This window comes from Phanerochaete carnosa (assembly GCF_000300595.1).
Source record: "Phanerochaete carnosa HHB-10118-sp unplaced genomic scaffold PHACAscaffold_9, whole genome shotgun sequence".
Classification (NCBI taxonomy): Eukaryota; Fungi; Basidiomycota; class Agaricomycetes; order Polyporales; family Phanerochaetaceae; genus Phanerochaete; species Phanerochaete carnosa.
The window spans coordinates 825,421-838,391 of record NW_006767636.1 but is presented as its reverse complement, the minus strand read 5'-3'; the positions used below and the strand labels follow the sequence as shown (position 1 = coordinate 838,391).

Sequence of the window (12,971 nt, the reverse complement as noted above, 5' to 3'; positions counted from 1 at the left end):
TCCTCATAGTCTTTTACATATTCCCGTGAGAGTCTACAGCGCACGCGCGCGCGCTAATCCAGACTTGTCAGTGTCGTTTTGCCACAAAGAATATCACTTGCTGGAGAGCCAGCGAAATATAGAAGGACGTCATCGAGGCTTCGCTGCATGGGACGGTGAATAGGAAAGGTCGAATTACCTTCGACTAATCCTTGCATGCGACAACGTAGGCTGCGGGCTCCGAGTCGTGCGTCGAACGACAAAATTTGTCTAGTGGTACTACCGGAGTATGTGATGCAGGGGACTCAGAGAATCAATCGGGATGCGAACTACCGACTTGCACGGCAGCGGGTGTGACTGTGACTATGTACAATCGTGGCGGCGGAGGCCTCGGTGACTTGCAACAGCCGCCGCGGAGTGGCCGACCGATTTTTGGAGGTTTTGTATGGGCGTGCCGCAGGCCCAAAAAAATCGGCCTACCCATAGTACTTGTCACACACCTGCGAGCCCCTCTGTGAGCCGTGACAGAAGTCTTCAAGCGACGGATTTGAGGCCAGGCCTGCGACCTGTGACCGCCGTTCAAGTCCAAAATTTACAGCAGTAGCTTGGGGTATAAGTCAGCCCATGTGGTAGGAGTCATGTTCGCGGAACAGATAATTAATCGTGTGGTCGCAGCGGTTTGTATACTGAGTAGCTGTGCCACGACGCCGGGTTGCGAGCGTTACACAGGTTGGGGTGGACAAACGCTGCCCCGTGCGTTGCCAATTACCCTGGGACTTCGCAGCTGCGCTCTGATACAACATGTGAATATCCGAGTAGTTCGTGCTCACACGATAGAGCTGGTCTCAGATATAGGCATAGTAATAAGGTGGATCATTAATCAGCGCTCAGCCCGCATCCGGGCCAATTTGAAGGTGAACTTAACGCTCGCTTCGCGTGCGTGTCCGAGGAACGCGTTCGCGCTGGAATGCGGGACATTTCTAGTTTCCATCCACTACAGGTTGACACCGTCGGCTGGTAACTTTGCAGGCGAAGTACACTGACTCAATTATCTAGAACTTTCGGTGACGGAGGTCTCCCACGCCGCAGCGAAGCCACCGTCACCGTGACCGCATAACATCCACGCTGACGGCGGGAGTTGGGGGATGCACAATCCTCATCGCTCAGGTGGAGATGGTCGACTTCAGCGACTGGGCAGTTGCTTACGATTCTCGTATTATCACGAATGGTTGGAGTAAGTCAACGAAAGGCTTGTGTCGGAAAAGTCCGGGCTTGCTGACTCGTGCTGGCTTCGTGGCTTGCAGCAGCGGCAGTCGCGTTCGTTGTATATGACTGGAGTGAGTACTTCTTTGCTTCAATCCAAGAAGCTGCCCACATCGCTGTCCTAGCCTTGACCTTCGCCGACGAGGCAAGTCAGACTATGGTGCCGCCTGCCGTATATATATTCTGACACGCGCCAGATCAACTTTATATGGATCCACGGTAATTGGACAACCCGGTTCTTATACGCCCCTGTAAGTACCACAGATACATTCTATTATCGTTGTCGTACTCATGAAGCGTTGGAAATCAGTGTCGTTACGGGTCGTGAGTTATTTCGATTGCTTCGCAAATGGTGAACTAGCTCAATGACTCTTTGTAGGCTAGTGAGCCTAATGTACAACTGACGCTTTCTCAGAATTGACCTCTGGAGCATTACTGACTATCTAACCCTTCTCAGTATAGCGGTTTGTTGTGGTACGTCAAATTAGTCCTTATCCGGCTCGCCGAGTCTAACTCAAACTAGCATGGAGAGGCATCGCCATAACCGATGAGGTACGTCTTGAACCAGTTTAACAATGACTCGGAGGTCTTACACTGAGATATCAATAGATGTAGGATCAGTGTTCTCGATAACACCGTCTCGCTGCTTACTGTTGATTCTGAGCAGGTGTACAATCTGCTCCGTTTGCGTCCCTTACGTCTATGTGGGGATCTACGGGCTGACTACTAGTAAGAACCATATGTTACTATGCCAGAGCGGCACTGAAGCTAGTGAATAGCCGTGATTATCCTCCGTATCAACGCACTATATCGCTGCGACAGAAGACTTCGCTTCACACTATTTCTGCTACTGATTAGTGTGATGGTATTCTTCACGGTACTTTTCGCGCGGATAATTACAGTGAACACTGGTCAGGCTCTTCATACCGAGCCATCGCTCTGTAAGCTTACCTCTTCGACCTTGTCGCAGTTCCGGAGGGCGAGAACAGCCGCTGCTTCGACGTCAATATCCCGGCTAAGTGGGCGTGGTCATTTTGGCTCCCAAAGATTTTATTCGAGAGTCTGCTCTTTGCTCTCGTCTTGGGGAGAACCATCGCTGCGATGCCGCGCCCGCGAGACAATCTTTCCCCTCTGGAGTGGTTAATGCTGCGCGACTCCGCTTTTGCGTGCGCTGGTAGCTTTACTTTTGCCGTTGTAAACCTAGCGCTGTGGCGTGTGGACACGGTAGGCCCGCAGAATGGTCTTGGCAGTTATCATTCGCTGACATATGGAGAACAGCATTCCTTTACAAATGTGTTCACCGGGTAACTCTCCTCTGCTGTTGACTGTCGGCAGAAAACTTACCTCTTTAAGCAGAGTGGGGTTAGCCGTCGACTCCGTGGTAGGCTGCCGTCTACTCGTGAGTAAACAATTGTCACTTTTCAAGTCACAATCTTAATATTCCTCCGTGCAGCTAAACCTCCACGCATATGCGGGTCCTGAACGCGGACGGCTCGTGCATGGTGGCGATATACTTCTCATACGTTCGTCTGAGGATCTGGAACGGGTGCAATTAGCTACAGCAGGACAATTCATAGTACCACCTAAGATCTAGAGTTTACCTAGCTCACGTATTTGGTATAGTACAATCGCAATAGTGTTACTTTATCATGGCTACATGGAACGCGTGAAATCGTCGTAGTACTGGGGTCTACCTGCGCGGTCGCACATCTTCCACCCAGACTATCGAAGAATAAAGCACATCTCTGTTTAGAGCAGACGTCGTCGCCGAGGCTGCACCTTTGCGACGTTGAAGAATACCATGAAAATCTAGATGACACATAAAGGATAGCGGTACGTGCAAGATACACATAGTACAAGAGGTATCATCATCCGGCCCGTACAAGTCCCAGCTTGTGAAAAATGTCGCTAAAACCGATACAGCGCCAGCTCCCCTGGCTTACCCGTAGCCTTGTACATATTCCCGCCCTCCTGCTTCTCAGCGGAACTCCTCCTGAAGAATCTCTTCCTTCCCTTGATCGCCATCTTCCACTTCATGTCTTCCTCGTCGCGGTACACCTCGTCATAACTGACCTGCCCGCCCGCGCCACCTTTGCCAGTGAGGAACTCTTCCGTCGCGTGTACGATCTTGTCGATGACGGCACGCGCAGGGCAGCCGAGGCCCGTGATCTTATTGATGGCATGCGGCAGGATGAGGAAGACGTCCGAGAACGACGGGTGAGTCGACCCGCCGATCATGTACACTTGCAACCCTGCGGTCGCCGTATGCGCAAACTGGGCGAAGAGATCTTTGAACTCGGGTTGGACCATGACTTCTTCGGAGTTGACAACGAGGATCGGGTGGGGAAGGGAGGAGTTCCAAGGGATCAATCCTGACGAGACGATGTCAGACTCGAGCTAAAGTGATGTATAGAGTTAAGGCGACGTACGTCGGACGGCAGGATCGAATGCTATCACCGCTCGATAATCATACGAATTCTTGGCAGACACGGCAAGCTACAGGACAAACTGCGGAGTCAGCTGGGGCTGAAAGGGAACAAGATTTGGCATCTTACCGCTGCACCGCCACCCAGGGAATGGCCTGTAAGAACAGGGCTCCTTGCATCGACACACTGCCAGGTTGACCAGTCTATGTCGTCCTTGAGCTCCAATAAACAGCTCGGCGCCTCTCCTTTAGAAATCCGCTGCACGGTGTCTATGACGGCCTCTATTTCAGCGACGCGGCACTTGACTTGTTCACGTCGAAGTATACTGTCGTCTTTAGGCTGTTCTGACAGCTCCGGCCAACTGCGGAGGCGCGTCAATACCTCTGGGCCCCTCTGAAGCAATCCACTACTTACTGAAGATCACTCCACTGTAACCAGTCTAAAGTAGTGGTCCTCCCGTCTGCGGTTGCGATGGTCGAACTCGGGCTGGTGCCGTCTCGATGCTCCAGCGCAGCGACAATGAAGCCTCGACTCGCCATCTCCCCGCAGAAGGCGCTGTACATCAGTCGGGAGCAGCCGACTCCGTGACTGAATATCATGAACGGCCACTTGCCGTCTCGATGAAAGGAAAATTGCTGGGGAGACGATGGGGGTGTAGCGAGAGGTGCGCCCTTGCTTGCTGGAAAGGTAGTTCCGTGGATGATGGCGGCGGCGGCGGGATCTATGTGCATGCAGGTCAGTAGGGCTGAATTAACCGCAAGAAGATGAACTCACATGCCACCATGCGGTACCAGACATTGGGCGTCCGCTTCGCCATCTTCAAGAATCCGTCTATCGTCTGCGAAAGTCTGTGGTGTGAAAGATAGTAAGTATATCACAGCCACGCTTAAGATTTGAAACAAGCAAGTCGAGACGCGTTGGTTGAATGGGAAGAGCTGAAGGAATGAGCAGTAGCATGAGGAATAAAACACACCTAGGAAACCAAACGACATGTTTAGGCCTTTCTTGTGTTCGACACGGATAGAACAGTGTAAACAGCACGGTGTCCACTGTGATGCCTGCATCCGAGTGGGGCAAATGCTTATGTCTGAAGGTGCCAAACGTCTGCCGAGATATCGGTACTTCGAGGTCGCGGACGCCAACTTGGAATGGGCCGGTATACTTGGGCAGTGTTCGCGACAGGAGGGCTCCAAACGATGAGGGCTTGGGCACGTCCTGCAGCTTTGGAGGCTCAGGTTCGTCCTCCGTACCGTTGTGTTGAGTTCGAGTGAGGATGGATACATCAGAGAGGGATGCGGAACGTCGTCTAGGTGAAGACGACCCTAGCTTTGTGTCCAGCAAAGCCAGGGTCGGGTTAGAGCTCGAGGCAAGAGTCGATGTGGACGTGACGGTCATGGTCGAGGTCGACGTGGCAGAACGACATAGTAGGAAGGGCCTGGATGGGCTGCGCGCGAGAAAAATCCCAGCAGTGGATCACGGCCGCGCTCCAATTCTCGAAGTCTGCCGAGTGATGGTCATGCAGAGAAAAGGCGGCGTGACGTCACGCTTATCTACTCATCCCCCCCGCCATTAATTTCGTGGAGACCTTCCATAACCGGACATACACATGTCTAGCGCTCGGCACGGCGAGCCAATCGCGAAGAGAAAATCAGAATTTATGGCAGGCGCCCAAAGCGCCGGCTCTAAATATTGTCGTCCACTGCCCGCGGCCTCCCTCTTCGCTGTGTTTTTCGACTATTCGGATAACTAGCACCCAAAAGAGTTGTATAGTGATGCGGAAACAACTCGACCCGCGGATACCCATCCTCACCAACAACAATGTGAAGAAGAACCACCGCTCGTTCATAGTGCTCGTAGGAGACAAGGGACGGGACCAGGTGCGTGATTTTCAGGTCTTCATCCAGCTTCGTAAAATTGACTGTGGTAGATTGTTAACTTGCATTTTTTACTCTCCCAAGCTCGAGTGTCCGCGCGACCGTCTGTGCTCTGGTGCTACAAGAAGGATCTCGGCTTCACAAGGTACGCTTTGCAGCCACACCTTCGGACTATGTTGTGTTAACGCGACGTCGCCCACAGTCATCGCAAGAAGCGAGAAGCAAAGATAAAGCGAGATGTCAAGCGAGGAATTCGAGAGCCAAACGAGCAAGATCCCTTTGAGATCTTCATTACTGTGACCGACATTCGCTACACGTACGGCTTCGTTCTTATTTCTCTGTGCTCGCTACTCATGAATGTCCCACAGATACTACAAGGAGTCCCACAAGATTCTGGGTAACACATATGGTATGCTAGTCCTCCAAGATTTCGAGGCTGTCACGCCGAACCTGCTCGCAAGGACAATTGAGACGGTGGAAGGGGGTGGTTTGGTCGTGCTCCTGTTGAAAACAATGACTTCGTTGCGTCAGTTGTATACTATGACAATGGTGCGTGTCAAATCCTTGGAGGATTGCCTCGCGAGCTCACGCCCCACAGGACGTCCATTCGCGATATAGGACGTCCGCCCATGACACAGTGACAGCGCGTTTCAACGAACGATTTATTCTCTCCCTCGGGTCATGCGATGATTGCCTGGTCCTCGACGACGAGCTGAATGTGCTACCAATATCTCGGGGCAAAGACATCAAGCCTATAGAGGAGGATCGTGGCAAGGGCAAGGAAGAATCCGGGCTGAAGGATCTGAAGGACAGTCTCGCAGATACCAAGCCCGTTGGTGAACTTGTGAAACTTGCCAAGACAATCGACCAGGCGCAGGCTATTCTCACCTTTGTCGACGCCATTGCCGAGAAGACACTCTCATCGACTGTGACCCTCACCGCCGGTCGTGGTCGCGGAAAATCTGCTGCTCTTGGCTTGGCGATTGCGGCTGCGATAGCACACGGATATTCGAACATCTTCGTGACCAGTCCCACACCAGAGAACTTGAAGACTTTGTTTGACTTCATCTTTAAGGGTCTCGACGCCCTGGGTTACGAAGAACACCTTGACTACGACATCGCTCAGAGCACCAACCCCGATTTCAACAAGGCCATTGTCCGTGTAAACATCTTCCGCCAACACCGCCAGACGATCCAGTACATCCAGCCCGAAGATGCCCACGTCCTCGGACAGGCTGAGCTTGTCATCATCGACGAAGCCGCAGCTATCCCTCTTCCTCTTGTCCGCAACCTTATCGGCCCTTATCTTGTGTTCATGGCCTCTACTATCAATGGTTATGAGGGCACGGGCCGTTCACTGTCCCTCAAACTAATCCAACAGCTCCGTGAGAGCACTCGACCATCGCTCACGAAGGACGCGCAGGCCACTGAAGAAGATGCTCCAACGGCGTCCTCTTCCAGAAAGGCAACAGCTAGGGCACCACCGAAGGCCCGCACCCTCCGCGAGATCAAGCTCGAGACGCCGATTCGATATGCCGCAGGGGACAAGGTGGAGAAGTGGCTAAACGGCCTGCTCTGTCTCGACGCGTCCGTGTTACCGAAGTTTACGCACCAAGGTTGCCCGCATCCATCCGAGTGCGAGCTGTTCTACGTTGCGCGTGATACCTTGTTCAGTTACCACCCTGCGTCGGAGGTTTTCCTGCAGCGCATGATGGCACTCTACGTCGCGAGTCACTACAAGAACCAACCGAACGACTTGCAACTGCTGTCGGATGCCCCTGCACATCATCTTTTTGTCCTTCTGCCACCGATCAAAGACGACGAATCCCATCTGCCGGAGCCGCTCGTCGTTTTGCAAGTCGCGCTGGAGGGTCGTATCAGCAAGGCGGCGATCATGGAAGGTCTCAGCCGTGGCTATCGTGCAGGTGGAGATATGATCCCGTGGTTGATCTCGCAGCAGTTTCAGGAGAGCAAGTTCGCTCTACTTTCGGGTGCTCGAATTGTTCGGGTGGCAACACATCCAGACTACACAAGTGTACGTAGCACCGATGTTCTGAGATTCCTGTGCGAGCATGGGTTAATTTGTAGCCCCTCTACAGATGGGCTACGGAGCGCGTGCGGTACAGTGTCTCAACGCCTTCTACAGTGGAGAGTACTTCAACCTTGACGAGGAGGCCGAAGCGGAACAATCCTACCCGGACGCGTCGCGCATCGACGAGAGCACGAGCCTCCTCACTGACAGACCCACCGTGCGTGCAGTGAACGCGATGCCACCCCTTCTTCAACGTCTCGGTGAGCGGAGGCCGGAGACCCTGGACTATCTTGGTGTGTCGTACGGTCTGACCCCGCAACTCCTGCGGTTCTGGAAGCGCGCGGGCTTTGTGCCGCTGTACCTTCGCCAGACGCAGAGCGAGCTTACGGGCGAGCACACGTGCGTCATGGTCCGCGGGCTGAACTCGTCGACAGAAGAGGAGCTGCAGTGGTTGAGCGAATTTGCCAAGGGTGCGTTGCTCCGAGCATCAGAATCTCTCTGCATTGACACATATTAACGCACGTTCGGCAGATTTCCGGCGACGCTTCCTTACCCTCCTGTCCTTCAAGTTCAGGGAATTTGGGTCTGTCACCGCGTTGAGCGTGCTTGAAGCAGCGAACGCCGGCGTGAAGAAGCTCGACGAAGATCCTACGCGCGAACTGACCCCGACGGAGCTCGGCTTCCATATGTCGCCCTTTGATCTCAAGCGTCTCGAGTCGTACGCGAACAACATGCTCGACTACCACGTCATCCTGGACCTCCTGCCCGCCGTCGCGACGTTCTACTTCGAGAAACGCATGGGCGCTGAGATTCGCCTGAGCGCGGTGCAGAGCTCTATCCTGCTCGCGCTCGGACTGCAGCGGAAGACGATCGAGGAGGTCGAGGTGCGCGCCCCCTTTTCTTCGCTATCTCATTTCGCGTTATCGGATACTGAGTAAAGCTCTGCGATGTCCATACAGGCGGAGCTCCAGCTTCCAGTCAATCAGGCCCTCGCCCTGTTCGGCAAGCTTGTCCGCAAGTTGAGCAAGCGCCTACAGGACGTCCAAAAGGCGGCGATCGAAGCCACAATTCCCGAAGCACCGCCGAAATTGCCTGTGGCGACGGATGACGGCACGGAGGGACAGGCCGGCACAAGTTGGAAGCCCGTCGAGACGAGCCTCGAAGACGAGCTGAAGGAGGCGGGCAGCGAGGCGACGCGTGCGCTGCGCGAGAGGCAGCGGCAGATGATAGACTCGCTTGATCTGAGCAAGTAAGTCCTGCCGCTGGCCTTTTGGCGGTGCTACGCTTTGAAATTGGAAGTCATCACGTTCTGACCGGGCTGTTCGTGCGCTAGATACGCGATAACCGATGCTGCGACGGACTGGAACATGGCGGGGACGCAGGTCGCGAAGCTCGCGGCGGGCGGCGCCGAGGGCAAGTCGACGGTGGTGACCGTGAAGAGTACCGCCGCTGCAGGTCAGAAGCGCAAGACCGACGAGGACGGCGGCGCGAAGGGGAAGGAGAAAAAGGGTGCTCGACGCAGTTTAAAGAAGGCCAAGCGGTAATGCTGTGCGGTTGCGTGTGACGGTGGCTAACGTTGCCATCTTGAGACTGCACACCGAAATCGGATGACAGGCTCAATTGCTGGAGCATCCCAGGCGAGGGGTTTCTAAGCCTTTTTCTGTCAGTCTCATGATAGGCTGAGGCGCGATGATCTTCTGTCATGTGGTACCACGGGTTGCCTGATGTCTGTTTCATCTTTTTGAGTCTCGAGAGCCGAGCACTCGCTGTAGGGATATATAGTTGAAGTCGCAGTGAAGTCACCAATTAAGCTGTTCCTAGATTGAGAGATCTGGCTGCGAGATCCAGTAGTGTGGGGTGCGCCCCGCGTGATGATGATCGCAGCAGCGGGGTACGCTCAGTTGCGGGGTCAGCATTCCGCTATTCACGCACATATGGTGTCTCACTGGCTGTCCCGCTTCAGCACAGCTGTGAAGCTGGTGTGTGCAGACACAATGTCTGAAAAATCTGGTGAGAGACGCAGATCCCATGCTGCACACCCGGGCCCTGAGGTGCACACGGACCATTGAGAGAAGTGGAACCTAGGGAAGAGGAATGATGTACCTGACTTTGGGAAGCTCTGCCCTCCAAGTCCGGCCTGATCCCGATCAGAATTCGTATGGCGAGTGAGTGACGCTCATCCACGGTGGGAGAAGACGTATAAAAACCTGGGAGGGCCGACCATGTCTGCGCTCTTTCGCGCGGTCACTCTCCTCCATGGCTCCCCGCTTCCTCACCAGCCTCGTTCCCCGCAGGGAGCAACGCGCGGAGGGCAGACCCCTCCTCCAGGTCCTGCGCTCCTTGACCTGGGTGCAGTGGGGCCATTTCTGGTCAGGTATGTCATAGCTTTCGTGATGATCACGAGCGGCCGCCTGTGCTGATGGCTTGGTGCGTAGGATGGCTCGCCTGGACGTGCGACGCTGTTGATTTCTTCAGTGTCTCTCTCAGCGTGTCGAACCTGCAGAACCAGTTCGACAAGGGCACGAACACCATCGTACGAGCCTCCTTGGCACCGTTCCCGGAATCAGATCGCTGATGATAAACATAGACGACTGCTATCACGCTCACATTGCTCTTCCGTTCTGCTGGCGCCGTAAGCCATCGCGACGCGCTTCGGGCGTAAGGGGTGCTCACTCGTTTCTCACAGGTCATCTTCGGTATCCTCTCTGATCGCTACGGCCGCAAATGGCCTCTCGTTGCCAATCTGCTCATGGTCTCCGTTCTCGAGCTCGGGGCTGGGTTCGTTCAGACATTCAAACAGTTCCTTGCCGTCCGCTCGCTCTTCGGCATCGCCATGGGCGGCATCTGGGGCCTCGCCGCGTCTACCGCCCTCGAAAATCTTCCTGTCGAGGCGCGCGGTCTCGCAAGCGGTGTCCTGCAGCAAGGCTACGCCGTCGGATATCTGATCGCGGCCGTCATCAACCTCTTCCTCGTGCCTGAGGTTTCTGCGAGCTGGCGTTCGCTCTTCTGGACGGCTGCGGGCATGTCTCTTTTCGCCGGCGTCATTCGCATGATGCTCCCCGAGAGCGAGGTGTTCTTGAGGGCGAAGGCTGCGAGGGTGCACACCGGGCATTCGACGAAGAGCAAAACCAGAATTTTCCTGCACGAGACGAAGGAGATGTTGAAGAAGCACTGGATACTCTGTATTTATGCCGTATTATTGATGACTGGTGGGTCAACCGCCTTGAGGACTCCGCGTACGGCACTGACAGATTGCTAGGTTTCAACTTCCTTTCACATGGGTCACAAGATCTTTACCCCACTTATCTGGAAAAGTCAAAAGGCTTCAGCACTCATGATGCCACTGTTGCAACCATCATCGGCAACTGCGTAAGTCCTACTTCCAGTTATTTTTACCTCGAGTTACTGAACCTGACTTGTATCTCTAGGGTGCCATTGCGTAAGCTTGGTCATAATGAAGTAGCGTGTCGATGCTAACCTGATATTAGTGGAGGCGCGATCGCCGGCTGGATCAGTCAATATATTGGTCGTCGGCTGACCATAGTGTGAGCATCTCAGCCCCCTCCTCACAGGCTAAACTTAGTCTCTGCGACAGGATTTGCGTCTGCCTCATAGGAGTATTCATTCCCCTGTGGATCGTGCCCAGCGGCTTCGGTGCCCTGTCAGCCGGTGCATTCTGCATCCAGTTTGGTGTGCAAGGGGCATGGGGTGTGGTATGTATCAGCCGTATATGGCAAATGCACGGAGCTTACCCTCGCATACAGATTCCAATTCAGCTCGCCGAGATGTCTCCACCGGGATTCCGTGCGACGTTCCCTGGTGTCGCGTACCAAGTCGGAAACGTAAGTCACAGTGTATATGGAGCGCATGGTACACGCCAATGAACGCCTTGATAGATGGTATCGTCTGCATCCGCGCAGATTGAAGCCAGTAAGTGCGAGGTCAGCTGGGGCACGATGCAATCTACTCACTGAGTTTGACAGCCGGAGGCAACCACCTCAAGACAACCATCCCTGGCAGCAGCACCCCCGTGCCAGATTATGCCACAGTCCAGGGCATCCTGATCGGCGTCGTGTCCGCCTTCGTACTTGTCGTCACCATCATCGGCCCAGAGTACGTCCAGAGCGTTGCGCAGGAATTCACCCGAGATCTCATCCCCCTTTTTTTCTCTCACAGAAACCACGGCTCGCACTTCGAGAAGCACAAGACTGCCATCGAGGAGGGCGGCGGAAGCGACGAGGTGATCGAGGACGAGGCGGACGATGAGGCGAAAGATAAGGCGCGCAACTCGCCGCGCCCGGACAGCATCCGCGTCGAGGACGAAAAGCGTTCGTCGAGCGACGCTGCTTGAGCGTGCTTTCGTGTCATTGCGAAGCCCGATCGTTTCTGACGGCCTCACGACTTTGTTGTACGACCCGTTCACGAATGTACATTAGTTCTTTTACCTGTATTTCATCAATTTTGTCGATAAATATGCTGACATTGTGCTGGGCATCATCTGTAGATGCGACTGTCGGTTAATATTGGCAATAGGGGGCTGGAGGGAAACGAGTAATTCGGCTGACTGAGGGCGCTCAAAGTGTCGGGATAATGGCGCATCAAAGCGGGCTGATCCCCTTGTGGCGGCCACGTGGTATCTCGCCCACCCTTTTGTCTGCTTTCGTCCAACTTCAATATTTATAAGTAATGGCGTCGCGCAGAAAGACTAGTCTCGTCCCCAGCCATTCTAGCGCGCCCGGACTTCGCCGGTCGGAGACTGCGTCGGACATCAATGGGGATGTGCAGTCTCTCGCTAGAATGTCTGGCCCACTTGGATCATCCGGGGGGGCCTCATTCGCACGTGATCTACACGCTCCCTGAGGAAGTGACCGCCTGCGCACCGGTGATGAGTAGAACATTCATGTATGCGGTCAGACATATATATATAAAAGTGCCTCTGACATATATTTGAGTACATTTGCGTTTTTATAAGCCTCCTGCAACGGAGAGTACCACCGCAGCCCAAATAGCCGCCAACGGTGAGCTACCGCAGGCAGAAGGGCAGATTTTGTCCGATTCTGCATGTCACAAGGGCGATAATGCCATTTTAAAGCTCTAAGCCAGAGTCAGGTGGTAATTACAAGAGGAGGTATTGCCTGAGCGAAGGGACTCGCTCGAGCAGGGGCGCGGTATGTGTGCGCGTCAGTCACGTGCGGATGAGACCCCCCCCGGATGATCCAAGTGGACCAGACGCTCTAACGAGCCAGTGCACTTTGCTCAAAGTCCGATGCACTGGTCGACAGCGTTTACACGTCGGAGTTAAGAGCGGATGGGAACGAGACTACAGAAAGACGAGTAAGGACACCGGGGATATGGTATGTCATTCCGTTGCAGCAAGTGCTCGCGATCGATATTGTA

The 12,971-nt window shown here is 54.3% G+C and overlaps 3 protein-coding genes across 3 annotated transcripts; 2 read left to right on the top strand and 1 right to left on the bottom strand.

Moving 5' to 3' along the window:
* Positions 1–2,969: 2,969 nt before the first annotated feature.
* On the bottom strand, positions 2,970–5,172 carry PHACADRAFT_127563 (uncharacterized protein). The gene is made up of 6 exons (XM_007399471.1): positions 4,642–5,172; positions 4,443–4,516; positions 4,083–4,389; positions 3,798–4,029; positions 3,672–3,738; positions 2,970–3,614 (listed from the first exon to the last, which is right to left on the bottom strand). Exons 1-6 carry the CDS (start codon positions 5,061–5,063, stop codon positions 3,151–3,153), a joined length of 1,566 nt encoding a protein of 521 aa, XP_007399533.1. The 5' UTR covers positions 5,064–5,172; the 3' UTR covers positions 2,970–3,150.
* Positions 5,173–5,598: 426 nt separating this feature from the next.
* Positions 5,599–9,341, top strand: PHACADRAFT_262046 (uncharacterized protein). The gene is made up of 8 exons (XM_007399470.1): positions 5,599–5,687; positions 5,745–5,858; positions 5,911–6,091; positions 6,141–7,577; positions 7,642–8,044; positions 8,106–8,458; positions 8,534–8,823; positions 8,908–9,341. The coding sequence occupies exons 3-8, from the start codon at positions 6,089–6,091 to the stop codon at positions 9,116–9,118; spliced, it is 2,697 nt and encodes an 898-aa protein (XP_007399532.1). The 5' UTR covers positions 5,599–5,687; positions 5,745–5,858; positions 5,911–6,088; the 3' UTR covers positions 9,119–9,341.
* A 338-nt stretch (positions 9,342–9,679) lies between these two features.
* Positions 9,680–12,069, top strand: PHACADRAFT_127559 (uncharacterized protein). The gene is made up of 11 exons (XM_007399469.1): positions 9,680–9,948; positions 10,010–10,107; positions 10,162–10,206; positions 10,261–10,783; positions 10,834–10,959; positions 11,068–11,119; positions 11,170–11,287; positions 11,339–11,416; positions 11,471–11,504; positions 11,558–11,687; positions 11,751–12,069. Exons 1-11 carry the CDS (start codon positions 9,831–9,833, stop codon positions 11,923–11,925), a joined length of 1,497 nt encoding a protein of 498 aa, XP_007399531.1. The 5' UTR covers positions 9,680–9,830; the 3' UTR covers positions 11,926–12,069.
* The last annotated feature ends 902 nt before the right edge of the window (positions 12,070–12,971 follow it).